Source organism: Phoxinus phoxinus (genome assembly GCF_949152265.1).
Source record: "Phoxinus phoxinus genome assembly, chromosome: 14".
NCBI lineage: Eukaryota > Metazoa > Chordata > Actinopteri > Cypriniformes > Leuciscidae > Phoxinus > Phoxinus phoxinus.
Genome location: NC_136889.1, coordinates 3,712,773 through 3,730,784, shown reverse-complemented (window position 1 = coordinate 3,730,784; position 18,012 = coordinate 3,712,773). Strand labels below are relative to the sequence as shown.

Sequence of the window (18,012 nt, the reverse complement as noted above, 5' to 3'; positions counted from 1 at the left end):
AATGAACTGTCTGTCGCAGTTCAGAGAGGGGGCGAAAGTACAATATCGCACATGCCTCAGGCTGCAGGGTCTTATGGCTTCATCCATCCAAGTTGTGCCACTGGGACTCCTGAGAATGAGAGCGTTCATGAAATGGGTTTTGTCACTACATTTCAGCCCGATTCGCGATCTTTGCCGCTCTGTAATAGTGACGCGCGCCTGCTCGGCAGCCGTGCGACACTGGAAGAGCGCAGACTTTTACGCACAGGGAACCCCTCTGGGGACGGTTATGATGCGGAAAGTTGTGACGACAGATGCGTCCTTAACAGGCTGGGGTGCCACCCAGGAGGGCAGAACGGTGAACGGTCTGTGGCCGAGCAGACTACGTTCAGCGCACATAAATTATTTAGAGCTGTTGACCATTTGGAAAGCTCTGAATCATTTTCTGCCTCGCCTGCAGGGACATCATGTTCTCGTACGCTGCGACAATACCACGGCTGTGGCTTATATCAACCGTCAGGGCGGCGTGCGCTCGTCGAAACTTCACGCTCTAGCTTACAAGCTTTTGGTGTGGAGCAGACGGGTTTTCCTGTCGTTACGCGCGACTCATGTTCCGGGCATTCTGAACAGAGGCGCGGATCTTCTATCAAGGGGAAACCCAATCTACGGAGATTGGCGCCTTCACCCCCAGATAGTGGATATGTTATGGATGAGATTCGGACAGGCAGCCGTAGATCTATTCGCCTCGCGCGAAAACTACCATTGTCCTATGTTCTTCTCGCTAAAGGACGTGGACGCACCCCTCGGGGTAGATGCACTGGCCCACCCATGGCCCAGAGTGCTGCTGTATGCTTTTCCTCCCCTGTGCTTGATAATTCCAACACTGGCCAGGGTGAGAGAGCAGAGCCTGTCTCTCATTCTGATAGCACCCAGGTGGCCCAAAGCACCGTGGCTGGCGGAGATAATCCCTCTGTTATATGCCGAGCCGTGGCGCCTCCCCCCACGCACGGACCTATTGTCCCAAGCGAACGGGGAGATTTACCATCCACACCCGGACAGGGTGGCTCTCTGGGCCTGGCCCGTGAGAGGACGAACCTAAGCGCACTGGGGCTTTCGCCGCGTGTGATTGCCACTATACAGAATGCCAGAGCCGTTTCTACACGGTCCTTATATGGCTGTAAGTGGCAAGTGTTCGAAGGGTGGTGCGATGGGCGTGGTCTCACATCTTATCAGTGCTCAGTTCCTGATATTTTGTGTTTCCTTCAAGACCTCATGGAAAAAGGGAGGTCTTTTTCCACCATTAAGGTCTACCTGGCTGCGATTTCGGCCTGTCATGTGGGCTTTGAGGGCTCAACAGTCGGGCAGCATCCTCTAATCCGCAGATTTATGAAGGGTGCCCGTCGCTCTTTGCCAGTCGTCAGGAGAACTGTTCCTGAGTGGGACCTCTCCATGGTGCTGGAGGCTCTGTCTCAACATCCTTTTGAGCCTCTGGGAAGTATTTCCCTTAAGCTACTGTCCTTCAAGACAGTTTTGCTCTTGGCCTTGGCATCAGCTAAACGTGTCAGTGAGCTACATGCACTCTCGGTTCATCCCTCGTGCACTAAATTCTCTCTTAGTGGAGATAAGGTTTCCCTTAAGCCTAATCCGGCCTTCATGCCGAAGTGCTTCCCTGCGTTCACTTCGGAGGTGTTGGAGCTCTCCGCTTTTCACCCTCCACCGTTTTCCTCCCCGGAGGATCAGAGGCTAAATGCTCTGTGTCCTGTCCGTGCTTTACAGACATATATGACCAGGACCAGTGCGTTCCGGAAGAGCGACCAGCTCTTTATTTCATGGGCGCCCCCTCACAAAGGGAGTCCCATATCTAAGCAACGCCTCTCACATTGGCTTGTGAATGCTATAGCTGTGGCTTATGAATCAAAAGGAGTGCAGCCCCCAGGGGGCATCAGAGCTCATTCCACAAGGGGCTTAGCCGCCTCTTGGGCTTTGTTTAGGGGAGTGTCACTGCAGGACATCTGCTCCGCTGCCAGTTGGGCTTCTCCTCATACCTTTGTGCGTTACTACCGGCTGGATGTCACCAGAATTTCGGTAGCACATTCGGTTTTAGGGGTGGGGTCTTCTTAGACCTTCCCTGTAACCCCGTTGGAAGTAACGAATAAGGAGTGAATGGGCCGGCAGGCCATGCACATTCCTGTCACCAAGCACGTATTTCCAGTCCTTCCTGGATGTATATATGTACATTGGTGTTGCTGGGGTTATTACCACATACATGTTTCATGTCCTGCATGTGCACAGCAGTTATGTGTGTGCGTCAGGATTGCAGGTTCATGATTATGGGACGTGTCAGGCACCGCCCCCCCCCCCTGGGGCGACCGTCCTTCTCTGGCTTTCAGAACCTCACTGTGAGTGTATTGGGCAATCGGGGAGCTGTCCATGTCTCTCCCATAGGTGGATCTCGAACACGAGATGATGAAAGAGAACAATAGGTTACTGTCGTAACCCCGGTTCTCTGAAACATCGAGTGGAGAGATCCACCAGCTTTGCCCCGCTTGCCGCACGAGAAGCGAATATACTTACTGGAGAATAGCAGCGCTTGCAGGCGTTATATGCCACTAGGTAAGGGGGCGGGGCCTTACCTGGCATTGGCTGCGCGCTTCTGTCTGTCTAGCCAGACTTGGTGCAATTGGATGCTTCTGCAGAGGTCAGGTACGGATGCCCTTCCCATAGGTGGATCTCTCCACTCGATGTTTCAGAGAACCGGGGTTACGACAGTAACCTATTGTCTCCCTGTAGTCAATAATTGTATCCCTTTAAACTCATATTTGATCACCAAAATGACATATTTAAATGTTTTTTCCCTTGAAAATAAAAATCTTCATGCCTTAAAATATCTTGAATGTAACTCGACACCCTTGCCTCATTTAGTATACGTGGTTCTATGAATATGCAAATGAGCCCCGCCTCCACTCACTCACAGATCCACTGGTTGACGATCACACGTTGATCTGATTGGTTACAAGGTAGTTTGTGACGTCAGAAACACCAGCGATTTCAAACCGTGTTTTTTAAAAGTCTTTGGTTCACTGCAGTTTTAAGCAGAAAATACTCAGCAATGATGTCGACTTATGAATTTACACATGGTTCGTCTTAAAGCATATTAAAAACACCACATATAAACAACATTAAAAGCTGTATTTTCACCACTGGGGGACTTTAATGTAGAAAAGTAATTTAAGTTTTCTGAATATTTTTAATGCTAAGAACAAATTCACAGTGGCCAAAATGTACAAAAAAGGTATTTGGACACTTGAGTCACACTTAAAAATGTCTAAATATCAAAACAAGTGTAATCTGCAAACCAATTCTCTCAGAACTAACTTTCCATTTCTAAGGCATGTCTGCAATGACTTTTCACCAGCTGGTCTTTCAGGGTGTGTTCACACTTTGCATTTTTAATTAGATTAAAAGATTAAAATTAGATTGCCATCCGAACCCTGGTGTGCACCAAACAAGAGGACCGAGACGCTGAATAGATGGGTCTAGATCCGCTTCCAAATGAACTCTGGTGCGGTTCGACTGAAATATGAACCCAACACGGACCAAAGACATGTAAACGAACCAAAAACAGGACATGATGTCACAAGATACGACCCTAAACAGGACAAAATGCTCACGCCTGTTTTTTCTCGTCATAGTCGTGATGTTGTCCATCACAGTTCGGTACTGGCATCAGAACCGCGTCTCACCGCAGCAGATCTTGGTATGTGTGTGTGACGGAGGGATTCCTGCCGCTGTTTTGACTCCTTTACACACTTTATAAGCTCTTCACGAGTTCTCAGCTGGTCAGAATACCATCATATGTAGGGACGCACATACAACGAGCACATTTAGCCCAGAACACAGCATTGTTTTAGCTTGGTCCTACCAGACTCTCGTACATTTCATTTGTACAGAGAGTCTGGCCTCTCTCCATTGACAAGCGTTAACTTCATTGTAGACGGGTACTCTGTTGAAGTTTAAAACTATTGGATCTGCCCAGAGCCACTCTGGATCTGCCGTAACCAATCGCTAACGTTTGGTCGTGACGTATGACGACTCGAACTAGCGCACGATCTCAACGTCATCGTTCTCAGACACTCCATCTGTTCACTGATTGGACCGGTAAAAAATTGACCGGAGAAAACCCAAGAATACACCGCAAACCCAGACCTAGTACTGAAGGAAAATTTTAATTGAGTGTAAGTACGTAGGAGGGCGAAACCAGGCTAGTATTGTTTTGGATGTTCGGTAAATTCCGTCGCGAAGTATGTAATAAAAGCCGACCAATTAGGTTGTGAACGAATCCCTATGACTTTAGGCTCAGTATCTTTAGGTTCAGGGTTAAAATGCCAATGTGAACCGGACCCCAATCGGACCAGGACTAAATGTTTTTTTTTGTTGGTCCGGACCAAACAAACCAAGCGAACCGAACTAGTGTATCCAGCAGCCATATCACCCTGTAGCCCAAGACCGGTTGCCCACTGAAGCTAAGCAAGGTTGAGCCTGGTCAGTACCTGGATGGGAGACTCCTGAGAAAACCAGGTTGCTGCTGGAAGAGGTGTTAGTGAGGCCAGCAGGGGGCGCTCACCCTGTGGTCTGTGTGGGTCCTAACACCCCAGTGTAGTGACGGGGACACTATACTGACAAAAGAGCGCCATCCTTCGGATGAGACGTTAAACCGAGGTCCTGACTCTCTGTGGTCATTAAAAATCCCCTTGGCCTCGGTCTATCACACACACTAATGTTTAGATAAAAAGTGCAACTAATGCAATGACATTCAGGCATTTGTTTAAGTGTGGCTTCAGCATCCAAATACTTATTGGCAGGGCTCGACATTAAGGCTTGTCCGCTTGTCCGGGACAAGTGGATTTTTTTGTAGGACAAGTGGAAGTGAAAATGAGTTGTCCCACTGGAGAAGTAAAATTTCAAACAAAATAAAATGCCATGTTACTTCACGTTATGTGCCACTCATTACGTCTATTTTACAGATTTAATTTTACCGATTTGAAACAAACACATTTTTTTCCCCACAATCCGTCGAACCAGCGTCCAACTCCAACTGCTTTGATTGGCCAATCAGGAGTCGGTCCAAGTTGAAACATTTTTACCTGCCTCAAAGCGCCAGGAAAAGCTCCAAAAACAAGTCACCTTACAGTTACACCAACAGCACCATACAAATTAAAACGGGAATGAAAATTTGTAACCAAATGGAAATGAATTGGACTGGGTTATTTATGAAGACTGAGTAATGGTCTGTGGCGTCTGTCGGGGGCAACCCAACCCGGCTGACAAGTAAGTGACGTTAGCTTGCTAGCGTCGGCATCCGTGTGCTGTAAACAAGCATTAACAGCTTTTTTATTGGTTAAATGTACATAGTTACATATTAGCTAATGTTCAGATGTAAAGTAGCTACACGTTTTAAAGTATCCCTTGGTAAATCAGCCTCTGCAGGGTAGAAAGTGGCATTTATCAAAAATAAATGATAAAATTATAAATCTTTACCCGGACAAGTGACTTTTGTGCATGGACAAGTGAAACATAAATTTACTTGTCCGAAGGACAAGTGCCTCAAAAAGTTAATGTCAAGCCCTGCTTATTGGGATCATGTACATATGACATGCGGGCATCCTTCAAATTTTTCAATGAGAATATGCATGAGAAAAAGTACATTTGCAGAAATGTATTCAAGCAAACAAGCGTAACTTCCCCTTTCGCTCACCTTTGTGTATGTGTGCCATTGCCAAAGTGATCACGTGATGTAAACAAGCGTTCCAGGCCATAAAAAACTCATCTTTGTTTTTCTCTATCTGTTCAAGGGAATACATAGCATCGAATACAATTTGTTACAATTTATAGTTTCAGGAAAACAGCAAATATATATATATATATAGATGACTAATGTTGCTTTTTTTGTTCAATTAAAATACTCTCTAGTCTACATGTAGCAAATCATTGGTGTGACATTTAAACGGTGTATAGCACACCTAAAAAAAGGGAAACTGCACGGTTACTCGTATCCAAGGTAAAGCACCACCACGGTCATTCCCCATATGTGTTTTGTTGAACTAATCACATTTACAAGAATCACGCCACAGTTCTAATAAACAAAAATAAGCTCATTCAATATGCATATGAATGCGGGCGGAGATGACAGAAAAACATACGAGAGCAGTTTCTCTAAAAAATCTAAACAAATATAGATTAATTAAATATAAATTAATTAAATTAAACTGAAACTCTTCATCTATCTTTCTATTGGCACTTAAAAGATTGGTACTTTATAGCCAATAAATGTTCACTTAAAGCATTTCACAGGTACTCACACTTGCTATAGATCTTGTCACACATCTCCTTAAAAAAAGCAGTGTTAAAACACAGAGGAAACAGAGCGACTGACCTTTGTGTAAAGTCGACTTGCTAGACTGCGCTGTAACACCCTTTCCCTGTAGCTCACCGCTTTCAGCAGGAACATTAGGTCTCCTACTTGGTCCACACTGAAGCCAAGAAAGCTAGATAAACAAGGAAATAGCCAAAAGAAATACAGATTAACTCAGTCAAACAAAGAGATACTGTATAAAACCACCGAACCACTATCAGAATCGCCTCTAGACAACAACAAAAAAGCTGATTTTATTCAGCCTATGACGGACGACTGAAAATCTCGATTTGGGTTAATATGTTATGAATAGCAGGCCAGAAAACAATTTAGCACCTCAAATTTTCCTCTTAGGCTAAATTGCTAAATTGTTGACCTAACTGTGAGTGTAAACACACGAGGGTAGACATGTTCCTTAGGGGTGAGCCGTCTGTGTGTGGCTTTGAAAGGTGTTTGATAGCTGTGTGACAGAAGCTGATCTTACACAGCCTAATGATGAGTGTTAGAGTAACTTTGCAGATTTTCTACCAGCTTTGTATTGTGACAATGTCTATCTATCTATCTATCTATCTATCTATCTATCTATCTATCTATCGTTTTATCTGTCTATCACTCTGCCGGTCTGTCTATCTGACTATTGATATGATGTACCTTATGTCAAAATGATTAATGGCTTTGACCTTTGACCTTAGGGACAGACAGACAGACAGGCAGACAGACACAGGCAGGCAGACAGACAGACAGACAGACAGACACAGGCAGGCAGGCAGACAGACAGACAGACAGACAGACACAGGCAGGCAGACAGACAGACAGGCAGACAGACACAGGCAGGCAGACAGACAGACACAGACAGACAGACACAGACAGACAGGCAGGCAGGCAGGCAGACACAGATAGGCAGGCAGGCAGGCAGGCAGACAGACAGACAGACAGACACAGGCAGACAGACGGACACAGGCAGACAGACGGACAGAATGACAGGCAGACAGACAGACAGACACAGATAGACAGACAGACACAGACAGACAGACAGACACAGATAGGCAGGCAGACAGACAGACAGGCAGACAGACAGACACAGATAGGCAGGCAGACAGACAGACAGACAGACAGGCAGACAGACAGACAGACAGACAGACAGGCAGGCAGACAGACACAGACAGGCAAACAGACAGACAGACACAGACAGGCAGACAGACAGGCAGACAGACAGACACAGACAGACAGACACAGACAGGCAAACAGACAGACAGACACAGATAGGCAGGCAGACAGACAGACAGACAGGCAGACAGACAGGCAGACAGACAGACAGACAGACACAGACACAGACAGTCAGACAGACACAGATAGGCAGGCAGACAGACAGACAGGCAGACAGACAGACAGACAGACACAGACACAGACAGTCAGACAGACACAGATAGGCAGGCAGACAGACAGACAGGCAGACAGACAGACAGACAGACACAGACAGACAGACACAGACAGGCAAACAGACAGACAGACAGACACAGATAGGCAGGCAGACAGACAGACAGACACAGACAGACAGACACAGACAGGCAAACAGACAGACAGACAGACACAGACAGGCAAACAGACAGACAGACAGACACAGACAGGCAGACAGACAGGCAGACAGACAGACACAGACAGGCAAACAGACAGACAGACACAGATAGGCAGGCAGACAGACAGACAGACAGACAGACAGACAGACACAGACAGGCAAACAGACAGACAGACAGACACAGATAGGCAGGCAGACAGACAGACAGACACAGACAGACAGACACAGACAGGCAAACAGACAGACAGACAGACACAGACAGGCAAACAGACAGACAGACAGACACAGACAGGCAGACAGACAGGCAGACAGACAGACACAGACAGGCAAACAGACAGACAGACACAGATAGGCAGGCAGACAGACAGACAGACAGACAGACAGACACAGACAGTCAGACAGACACAGATTGGCAGGCAGGCAGACAGACAGACAGACAGACAGACAGGCAGACAGACAGACAGACAGACACAGACAGGCAAACAGACAGACAGACAGACACAGATAGGCAGGCAGACAGACAGACAGACAGGCAGGCAGATAAGTAGTGTTAGATGTACCTTATGTCAAAATAATTAATGATTTGACCTTAGGGATTCCCCTCCTCTTCCGGTATGTGGGTCAGGGGATTAACCTTTGACCTGCTAGCCCGTCGATCATGTGGTTTTGACAGGTAGTTTGACCTGCTAGCCCCTCCCTGTTATATATCATGTTTTGACAGTTAGTTTAATCGTTTGAAGTGGGGTATAATAATTCATCATGTGGGGTTGACAGTAAGTTTGGGCTTTTGAAGTGGGTATAAAAATGTCATAGTTTTGACAGTTAATTAATTTTATAGATAGTTTGACGGATGTTTTTGTTCGTTTGAAGTCAAGAAGGGTTATATAGGAAGTGTGTGTCACAGCTGGGGTTGCTGGACACTGTGGTAATGAGGAGAATATATATATCATATTTTTCACACTGACAAAAGTTGCAAAAAAAACCCCATCTGTTCTTTTAAAGGTATATAAATGAAATGCTTATAAATAAAACATCTTAATAAAGTTGAAAAACATTTTAGGCAGACAGACAGACAGACAGACAAGCAGACAGACAGACAGTAAGAATGACAGGCAGACAGGCAGACAGACAGACAGACAGACAGACAGACAGACAGACAGGCAGACAGACAGACAGACACAGACAGTCAGAATGACAGACAGGCAGTCAGACAGACAGAATGACAGACAGACAGACAGACAGGCAGACATTCAGACAGACAGAATGACAGACAGACAGAATGACAGACAGGCAGGCAGTCAGACCGACAGAATGACAGACAGACAGGCAGAAAGACAGACAGACAGACAGACAGACAGACAGATAAGTAGTGATATGAAGACCTTATGTCAAAATGATTAATGGCTTTGACCTTTGACCTTAGGGATTCCCCTCCTCTTCCGGTATGTGGGTCAGGGGATTAACCTTTGACCTGCTAGCCCGTCGATCATGTGGTTTTGACAGGTAGTTTGACCTGTTGCCCCTTTTGAAGTGGGTATAAAAATGTCATAGTTTTAACCGTTAGTTAATTTTATAGATAGTTTGACGGATGTTTTTGTTCGTTTGAAGTAGTAAAGGGGTAAAGGAGCCGTGTGTGTGTGTGTGTGTGTGTGTGTGGGTGTGTGTGTGCGTGCGTGTGTGCGTGCGTGCATGCGTGCGTGTGTGTGCGTGCGAGTGCGTGCAGTGATCAGAACGAGACATTGCAAATATTTTGTATAAGTATAAAAACTTTAAAGTAGATCTTTTAAAAATAAAAAGATTGTTTAAATTAAATTCAATTAACTAATAAAAACAAATATTCTACATCGATGGTCTATGGAAAACCTTGACTTGAACTTAAAGTATATTTTTTATTTATCAGGTTGCATGTAAAGAACTTTGAAATTTACACCTATATCTTGAAGCGAACATTATTGTCAAGTAACGTATTTCTCTGAAGATGTGATGGGATCGGAAGGACATTATAAGCAGCCTATCAATGAGGATCGGTCTGAGGCATCACAGATTCTAAATGTCTTCATTGTTGTCATATTTAATATAAATATCAACTTCATTGTTGTCTCTCTCTCTAAAGATAGGCCTATGTGGGGATTTTCTCACAGATACTACTTAAGGAATTATTGAAAAAAAATTACATTTCCCCATAAATTTCATAGGCCTATCTTTAGAGAGAGACAACAATGAAGATCATATTTATATTAAATATGACAACAATGAAGACATTTAGAATCTGTGATGCCTCAGACCGATCCCCATTGATAGGCTGCTTATAATGTCCTTCCGATCCCATCACATCTTCAGAGAAATACGTTACTTGACAATAATGTTCGCTTCAAGATATAGGGTGACAGAGCAGATGAGCCTGTGCATCATGTAATGTTAGTCTGCTAACACCTTTCCAGAGCCAAAGTTTTGTTCATACTAAATTAATTTCAAAGCATAATCGTAAAAAGTTTAAATATGATCTTTTAAAATGAAAAGATTGTTTAAATTAAATCTTTAAAGTTTTAATACATTTGTATAATCTATGTATCTTTTAGAAGATTACTGTAATGATTTTGTTTAACGGTGAGTCGGTGACCCTAAAGTATAATTGTTATTAAACAATGTCTGTTCAAAAACTTTAGATTGTTGAAAAACTGTACTTAGTCGTCTTAAATCTCATTTATATGAAAAGATTTAATCAGCATTTTTTGTCCATGCGGGGGTTTACATCTTTATGCTGGGGGCTTTCCATAGCCCTGATGATTTTTGTACCGTAACGGCATATTCTATATCCTAAACACGACCATCAGAGAAAACTATAAAATAAATAAATAATTTAATATCATTTCTAAGCTGTTTTGCACCCGCGCACACAAATGAAGAAATCTCCATTTTAAATTAAATTATTATTAATAAAATATATAACCAATGAATAATAACCTATGTTACTAAAATTTATTTAAAAAATGTAAACAAAGTTTTAGCTAAATAAATGTTTTTCAACTTTAGTAAGATGTTTTATTTATAAGCATTTCATTTATATACCTTTTTTTGCTACTTTTGTCAGTGTGAAAAATATGATATATATATATTCTCCTCATTACCACAGTGTCCAGCAACCCCAGCTGTGACACACACTTCCTATATAACCCTTCTTGACTTCAAACGAACAAAAACATCCGTCAAACTATCTATAAAATTAATTAACTGTCAAAACTATGACATTTTTATACCCACTTCAAAAGCCCAAACTTACTGTCAACCCCACATGATGGATTATTATACCCCACTTCAAACGATTAAACTAACTGTCAAAACATGATATATAATAGGGAGGGGCAACAGGTCAAACTACCTGTCAAAACCACATGATCGACGGGCTAGCAGGTCAAAGGTTAATCCCCTGACCCACGTACCGGAAGAGGAGGGGAATCCCTAAGGTCAAATCATTAATTATTTTGACATAAGGTCTTCATATCACTACTTATCTGTCTGTCTGTCTGTCTGCCTGTCTGTCTGTCTGCCTGTCTGTCTGACTGTCTGTCTGTCTGCCTGTCTGTCTGCCTGTCTGTCTGTCTGCCTGTCTGTCTGTCTGTCTGTCTGTCTGTCTGTCTGTCTGACTGACTGACTGTCTGTCTGCCTGTCTGTCTGTCTGTCTGCCTGACTGTCTGCCTAAAATAAATTAATAATTTTATATAATAATATAATAATTTTTCAACTTTAGTAAGATGTTTTATTTATAAGCATTTCATTTATATACCTTTAAAAGAACAGATGTTTTTTTTTTTTTTTTTTTGCAACTTTTGTCAGTGTGAAAAATATGATATATATATTCTCAATCTCCTCATTACCACAGTGTCCAGCAACCCCAGCTGTGACACACACTTCCTATATAACCCTTCTTGACTTCAAACGAACAAAAACATCCGTCAAACTATCTATAAAATTAATTAACTGTCAAAACTATGACATTTTTATAACCACTTCAAAAGCCCAAACTTACTGTCAACCCCACATGATGAATTATTATACCCCACTTCAAACGATTAAACTAACTGTCAAAACATGATATATAATAGGGAGGGGCAACAGGTCAAACTACCTGTCAAAACCACATGATCGACGGGCTAGCAGGTCAAAGGTTAATCCCCTGACCCACATACCGGAAGGGGAGGGGAATCCCTAAGGTCAAAGGTCAAAGCCATTAATCATTTTGACATAAGGTCTTCATATCACTACTTATCTGTCTGTCTGACTGTCTGTCTGTCTGTCTGTCTGTCTGTCTGTCTGTCTGTCTGCCTGTCTGACTTCCTGTCTCTCTTTCTGTCTGTCTGTCTGACTGTCTCACCTCTTACCTGGTTCTAAGGCTGTCTGACACTGAGCTGGTCCAGTTTCTAATCAGTCCCATCACCAGGTTGTTCCCCATCTGTTTGGTGTGCTGGGTTAGCAGCTCTCGCACCACCACCTGCACAACAACAGAAGACTGCTTACAGACAAGCGGAAGGGGAAAGAACTGCTCAGGCACATATCACTGTAAAGTAAAAAATATCACCCATGTGTCCTTGAGAAGTGCATTTAATTGAGCTTTTAACAGATGCATTAATGTCATTTCTTTGCAATCGTGAAAAAAAAATGCAAGTTCAACTAATTGCATTTAATATAAATTTGAACTATAATACATTTTAATTGAATTGCAATTAAAATGCAATTAAGTGTACAAACACATGGTGTTAAGTATATTATTTTAAAGTATACTATTTCCGTAGTATATACTCTTTTTAAAAGTGTACACTATTCAAAAAACGTTCAGTGGTGTTCTAGTATATATAACTCTAGGATTCTTGACTCAATTGTAAAGAACAATCTTAAATGATTGCATAAAACGTTCATGTTTAATGGGTTATTTAAAAAATGTCTAGTGATTTTCCGAGCTGCCTAATTCATAAAACGTGATTCAAATTAAAAGGGAGTTAAAACAAAGTTAAAACTAAATCCATAAAATTAACTCATGATGGAAACCCATAAAAGTTTCTATATATGAAATGTCTGACAGAACCCTTTAAAGTTCTATTAAGTGCACTTCTAATGACTAGTAATATATAAAATACTAAAGACCAATGTAAATGTCTGTTTTACACTTTCACACCATTTAGAGAAGTGGTTTACAGTAGAGACTATTGACTGACTTTGTACATTGAGTCCTAGTAGCTCTCCAGTCTGTATTAGCAGCCAGTATCCTACATACACTACGCTTCTCCACCCTGTCTTTAGCATAAAGGAGTCTCCTAATAGTCAGAACTTCCCTTTAGTCATTAGCGTTCCTCGAGGGATCCCACAATCACACAACATCGCTCTCTAAACAGCACCAACTAAACACACGACTCCAGAGAGTCAATGACTCATTGTGTCATAATCATTGTGTGTGTTTCTGCCCTACATACGCAAAAACCTAAAATAACCTCATCTACTTATTTTTTCACATCTGCAGTGTGTGTACAACTGCATACTGTAAAACAATCTTCTCCAAGTAACCGAATTGGACACACTCTTTCAGGGCGCAGCCAAAACGTAACAGTGTTGGTCATGTGTATGAAATTTGGAGCTAAATGCTAATTTCCCTCATGACAGGTGGCACTAAAATCTTTTAATAACTTCATTAGACTGATGTCCTACGGAAAAGTCCCCACAACCAATCTGAGAGCGGGACTGAGAAATAAAGAGAGGGTCTTGGTTTAAGTGGCTGGCAGAGCCTCTCACGGTTCTTGTGACTTTGGTTTAATCACTCCCAGCACCCTCTATTTTCACATGCCCCCATATGACCTTCGCCATTGGTTAATCATTTTTTGTTAGCTTAATCAAATCAGATTCAATTTTAAATACAAATTTAGCCAAAAACCTTTAAAAAATTTCTTTGAAAAAGCAAAACTGCAGCAGTGCGATATTAAAGTAATAGCAGAAGGCAGCAGGCTACAGCTTAAAAAGAGAATTTTGTTATAAATCCATGTTTTCTAGGATTCAAAGTGATCATATCATGAGACATTTATTTGATTTGCGACATAAAAAGAGTCTGATGTACTATGAATGAAGGCTGTCACTTTCAGAACTAAAAAAAAAGCATCTAGTGAAAGTAAACTGTGTAAATAGATACTATTCTGGCTATGCATTACACTTGCATCCTTTATTTTATTTATTTTTTAAGAGAAAAAAGTTAGAAAAGAGTGTTTCAAACAACAGTCATTATTTACTCACACTCATGTAGTTCAAAACCTATTATTTTCTCTCAGCCGTGGATCATAAAATAGGGATTTCCAGCAGAATGTCACAAGACTAGTGTGAAAACAATAACGTTTGACGTCACTGACATCAAATCTAGTCCTATAGACTAGTTTATAGTACTTTTGTGTCCGTTGTAGCACATGAGGTGCTACAACGTACTACAACGTGCTACAACGTTCATGTACTATTCATTTACAATAGTAAATGAAAATATAAAATAATTATAGACATTTATAATGGAACAAAAGATTTATATTGCAAATAAATGCTGTTCATTTGAACTTCCTAATCCTGAAAATCACGGTTTCCACAAAATGATGAAGCAGCACAACTGTTTTTCAACACTGATAATAATCATCAGAAATGTTTTTTTGAGCATCAAATCATCATATTATAATGATTTCTGAAGGATCATGTGACACTCAAGACTGGAGTAATGATGCTGAAAATTCAGCTTTGATCACAGGAATAAATTACCTTTGTAATTGTAATAATATATTTCACAATATTTCTGTTTTTACTGTATATTGGATCAAATAACTGAAACCTTGGTGCGTTTTAAAATGTCTTTCAAAAACATTTAAAAAATCTTATGTAATACAAAAACTCAATTACTATAGCTCAACTTTTAGAAAAAATGTTTATGCAAAAAAATAAACAGACACCATTTCTTGAAAAGTTCCAATTCTGATCCTGCTATTAAACGTAACAATACAGAGTTTAGACAGAAAAGCTAATATTTTATAGCTGTAATATTTCATAATATTCATAAGGATGCTATCAAGTATTAAGCTAGTGGGACAAATGTACACGTTTAAGAAATGGTAATAAAAAACTATTGTGAATGTTGTCACTGTGGTTTTGACTCTAGTGTTGAAATGACAACACCATCCGCCTGTCTCCAAGGTTTCACTTGCATGACTTTATTTTGGTACTGAAGGGGATAATCTAATTTCAGCAGAAAATACATGTCTTTAGGCCTCGGCAAGCTGTGAATGCAGACGTTGTGTGCGAGTCTCTGTGCATGTTATGTGTGCATGTGTGTCATCTTATGTGTCTATAATCAATGCGGTGCTAATCAGAACCGGCATAAAATGAATCACAAAGCTGACCTAATTACCCCAGCCGTTATCTTATAACAAACCCCATACTAGAGACACATTATTATTGCAGATTCAATCGTGTGCAATCGCATTAAAATTACCCCTTTTTTCTAAAGCCTTCATAATCCACTTAATTCAATTTAGTTTGTGAGACACAGTTAATATTTTTTAAAGAATTGCCGCTTGTCTAGTTTCCCCTCCAAGCAGTCATCGTGTAGATATCTCTGTGTTTTCTGTTTACACTGTCTTGTTTGTCTGAACATGGGTATTTAAATGTGATATTGCACTATATTAAGGGAATATCTCCAAAATAAGTAGGAAAACAAATAACAACCTTAAGGAAAAAGATGGTGATAAACATGACCCTTGTGACCAAGTGTTTTGTCCCCAGTTGTATGAGTGCATTTGTTGTGTGTGGTGTCATCTAGTTGAGTAGTGTTTATGAATACCTGAAGCATGACCATGTTGTCACCCTCAAATGTGACAAAGACGTCGGAATCACACTTCAGAGACGGAATACGGTTTTCCATCATAAAGCCCTGGGGGGAAATCAACCACAGTTCATGTTTAAATGTGGCTACAGGAAATAAAGCCAATCAAAATATGCACAGTATGTTATGACATACACTTGAGGACATTGTTTAAATAAAATATCATCCACTTTAAGTTTTATATAATCATTGAAACAAAGTTTAGAGTGCTAAACTCTGCACTTTATTTGACCACTTTCAATGTGTTTGCTCAAACTCATATAATTACCATAAAAGTGAATAGAAATAACTTTTTTTTTTGCATGCAGTCACTGAGACTAATTAAGTTTTCTATTTTCAGGGTTTGGTTTTCGATGGTGAAACAAAGAAGAAACAGACAGTGTCTAAAAGGTTAGTAATTTAATATGAATACTTATTGCTTATAAAACTGTTGTATAAAATCTATATCACATTTGCAATATCGTGCTGACATTCAGGAAAAACAGTACTCCTGAATGGCTGGACACTATGACCAGTGTCCAAAATATGGAGAGGATGACTTTCGCTTTAAATTTACAGATGAACAAGTATTTTCAGTATTGGGAAAAGTGGATTGTGTTTACGACTTTATGACATGTTTATAGACCAATGTATCATCGGACATAATCAATTTTGTTTTACGTAATATTGTATAAGTGACCAAACGATTGTTCTGTTTTGTTTAGATGTGACTGTTTGTTGTTATGTTGTTGTTGTTTTTTATTTTCAGAAGAAAAGAGAATAACAATAAAAAAAAGTAAAAAAAAAAAAAAAACAGTACTCCTGCTCGCATGATATTGCTTTGCTTAAAGGGGTGGTATAATGGCCTTTTCACAAGATGTAAAATACGATGTAAAATAAGAGTGTGTGTGTGTAGTTTAAGCTCAAAATACCCCACAGATATTTTTATATAGCATGTTAAAGTTGTCACTTTTTGTGGGTGAGCAAAAACACACAGTTTTTGTGTCTGTCCCATTAAATGCAAATGAGCTGCTGCTCCCGGCACAGGGGGCGGAGCTTCAAAGGCTTGTGTCCTTTTAACTCACACACACAAATTTCAAAAACGTTTAGCCTTTTATGTTCAAACCGGAGTCAGACAATAATGGAGAGACTCAAGAAGAAGTGACAACATGTAAAGCAACAGGACATTTCTGAATGGTTAGTTGATGAATTTATGTAGTTTATGTGGAGTTATCTTCTAGTCATTGATTAGCATATTCTGTCTTGATAATCTATAAATTGCGTTCCCAGGGGTGGGGTTTATGTAAATTCTAGGGTTAGGGATGTCACTAACCCGGGAGGAATGGCGTGTAGTTCCTACCAGCCATTTGTTAAAGTACTTAACTTAAAAATAAAATATCTCCTTTTGCTTTGAACTTTGAGCGTTGTAACTTTGCAGATGTTGTTTTTGCTCAAACAGCAACATTACACACTAACTAAAGTTAGAAAAGTGAAATCATAATCAACCACCCCTTTAACTGCTGTATATCGTATGTTAAAGAGGACCTATTTACAAGAGGTAATATAAGTCTCAGGTGTCCCCAGAATGTGTCTGTGAAGTTTCAGCTCAAAATACCCCACAGATGAATTATTATACCATGTTGTAAATGAGTGGACGGTAAATCATGCTGTTTTCGTGCATGTATCTTTAAATGCAAATGAAATGCAGCAGTCTTTACCATAGATATACATAATAAAGGCTAGAGGTCTCGTCTGCGCTGCTGGCCAATGGAGGTCGACGTCCGCACCTGGCGTCTTGTCACAGTCAGCTCGCTCACTCGTAACATTGTGTTTTAATGGTGCATGTACTTTTTAAATAACCATAACTTGCTCAATTTTCTACCGATTTTCAAACGGGTTAGTTTGTTATAAACGTCAGAGATGTAGTTATGACACTGCATACTTATGAATAATTATAATATTATATATTTCAACATGTTCAAGCATCCAGAATTATAGCCAACGTTAATAACGTTTGTAAGAAACCAAACCGTTTGTAAATCCGTCAAGATTTCAGCGAGATAAGAGTATTTGTGTTCGTGCAGATCACTCGCCGTACATCAGCCACCAGAAAGCTTGCCTGTGACAAGATGGCCGCCGGTGATGACGTTAGAGACTCCGCCATAAGACTTC

General features: G+C 40.9%; 2 protein-coding genes across 9 annotated transcripts in view; one reads left to right on the top strand and one right to left on the bottom strand.

Moving 5' to 3' along the window:
* The window catches only part of lhcgr (luteinizing hormone/choriogonadotropin receptor), a 165,320-nt gene that overhangs the window by 107,456 nt on the left and 39,852 nt on the right, over window positions 1-18,012 (top strand). For all 7 annotated transcript variants that reach the window (XM_079635579.1, XM_079635578.1, XM_079635580.1 and 4 more), the window contains one exon: window positions 16,202-16,251. The gene's annotated coding sequence lies outside the window, so the exon portion shown is untranslated. The remainder of the gene's footprint in view (window positions 1-16,201; window positions 16,252-18,012) is intronic.
* The window catches only part of acoxl (acyl-CoA oxidase-like), a 54,378-nt gene that overhangs the window by 20,473 nt on the left and 15,893 nt on the right, over window positions 1-18,012 (bottom strand). For both annotated transcript variants that reach the window (XM_079635585.1, XM_079635586.1), the window contains exons 13-16: window positions 15,820-15,909; window positions 12,347-12,456; window positions 6,413-6,524; window positions 5,735-5,822 (exon numbers count right to left, since the gene is read on the bottom strand). In XM_079635585.1, coding sequence (XP_079491711.1) covers window positions 5,735-5,822; window positions 6,413-6,524; window positions 12,347-12,456; window positions 15,820-15,909 — 400 coding nt within the window. The remainder of the gene's footprint in view (window positions 1-5,734; window positions 5,823-6,412; window positions 6,525-12,346; window positions 12,457-15,819; window positions 15,910-18,012) is intronic.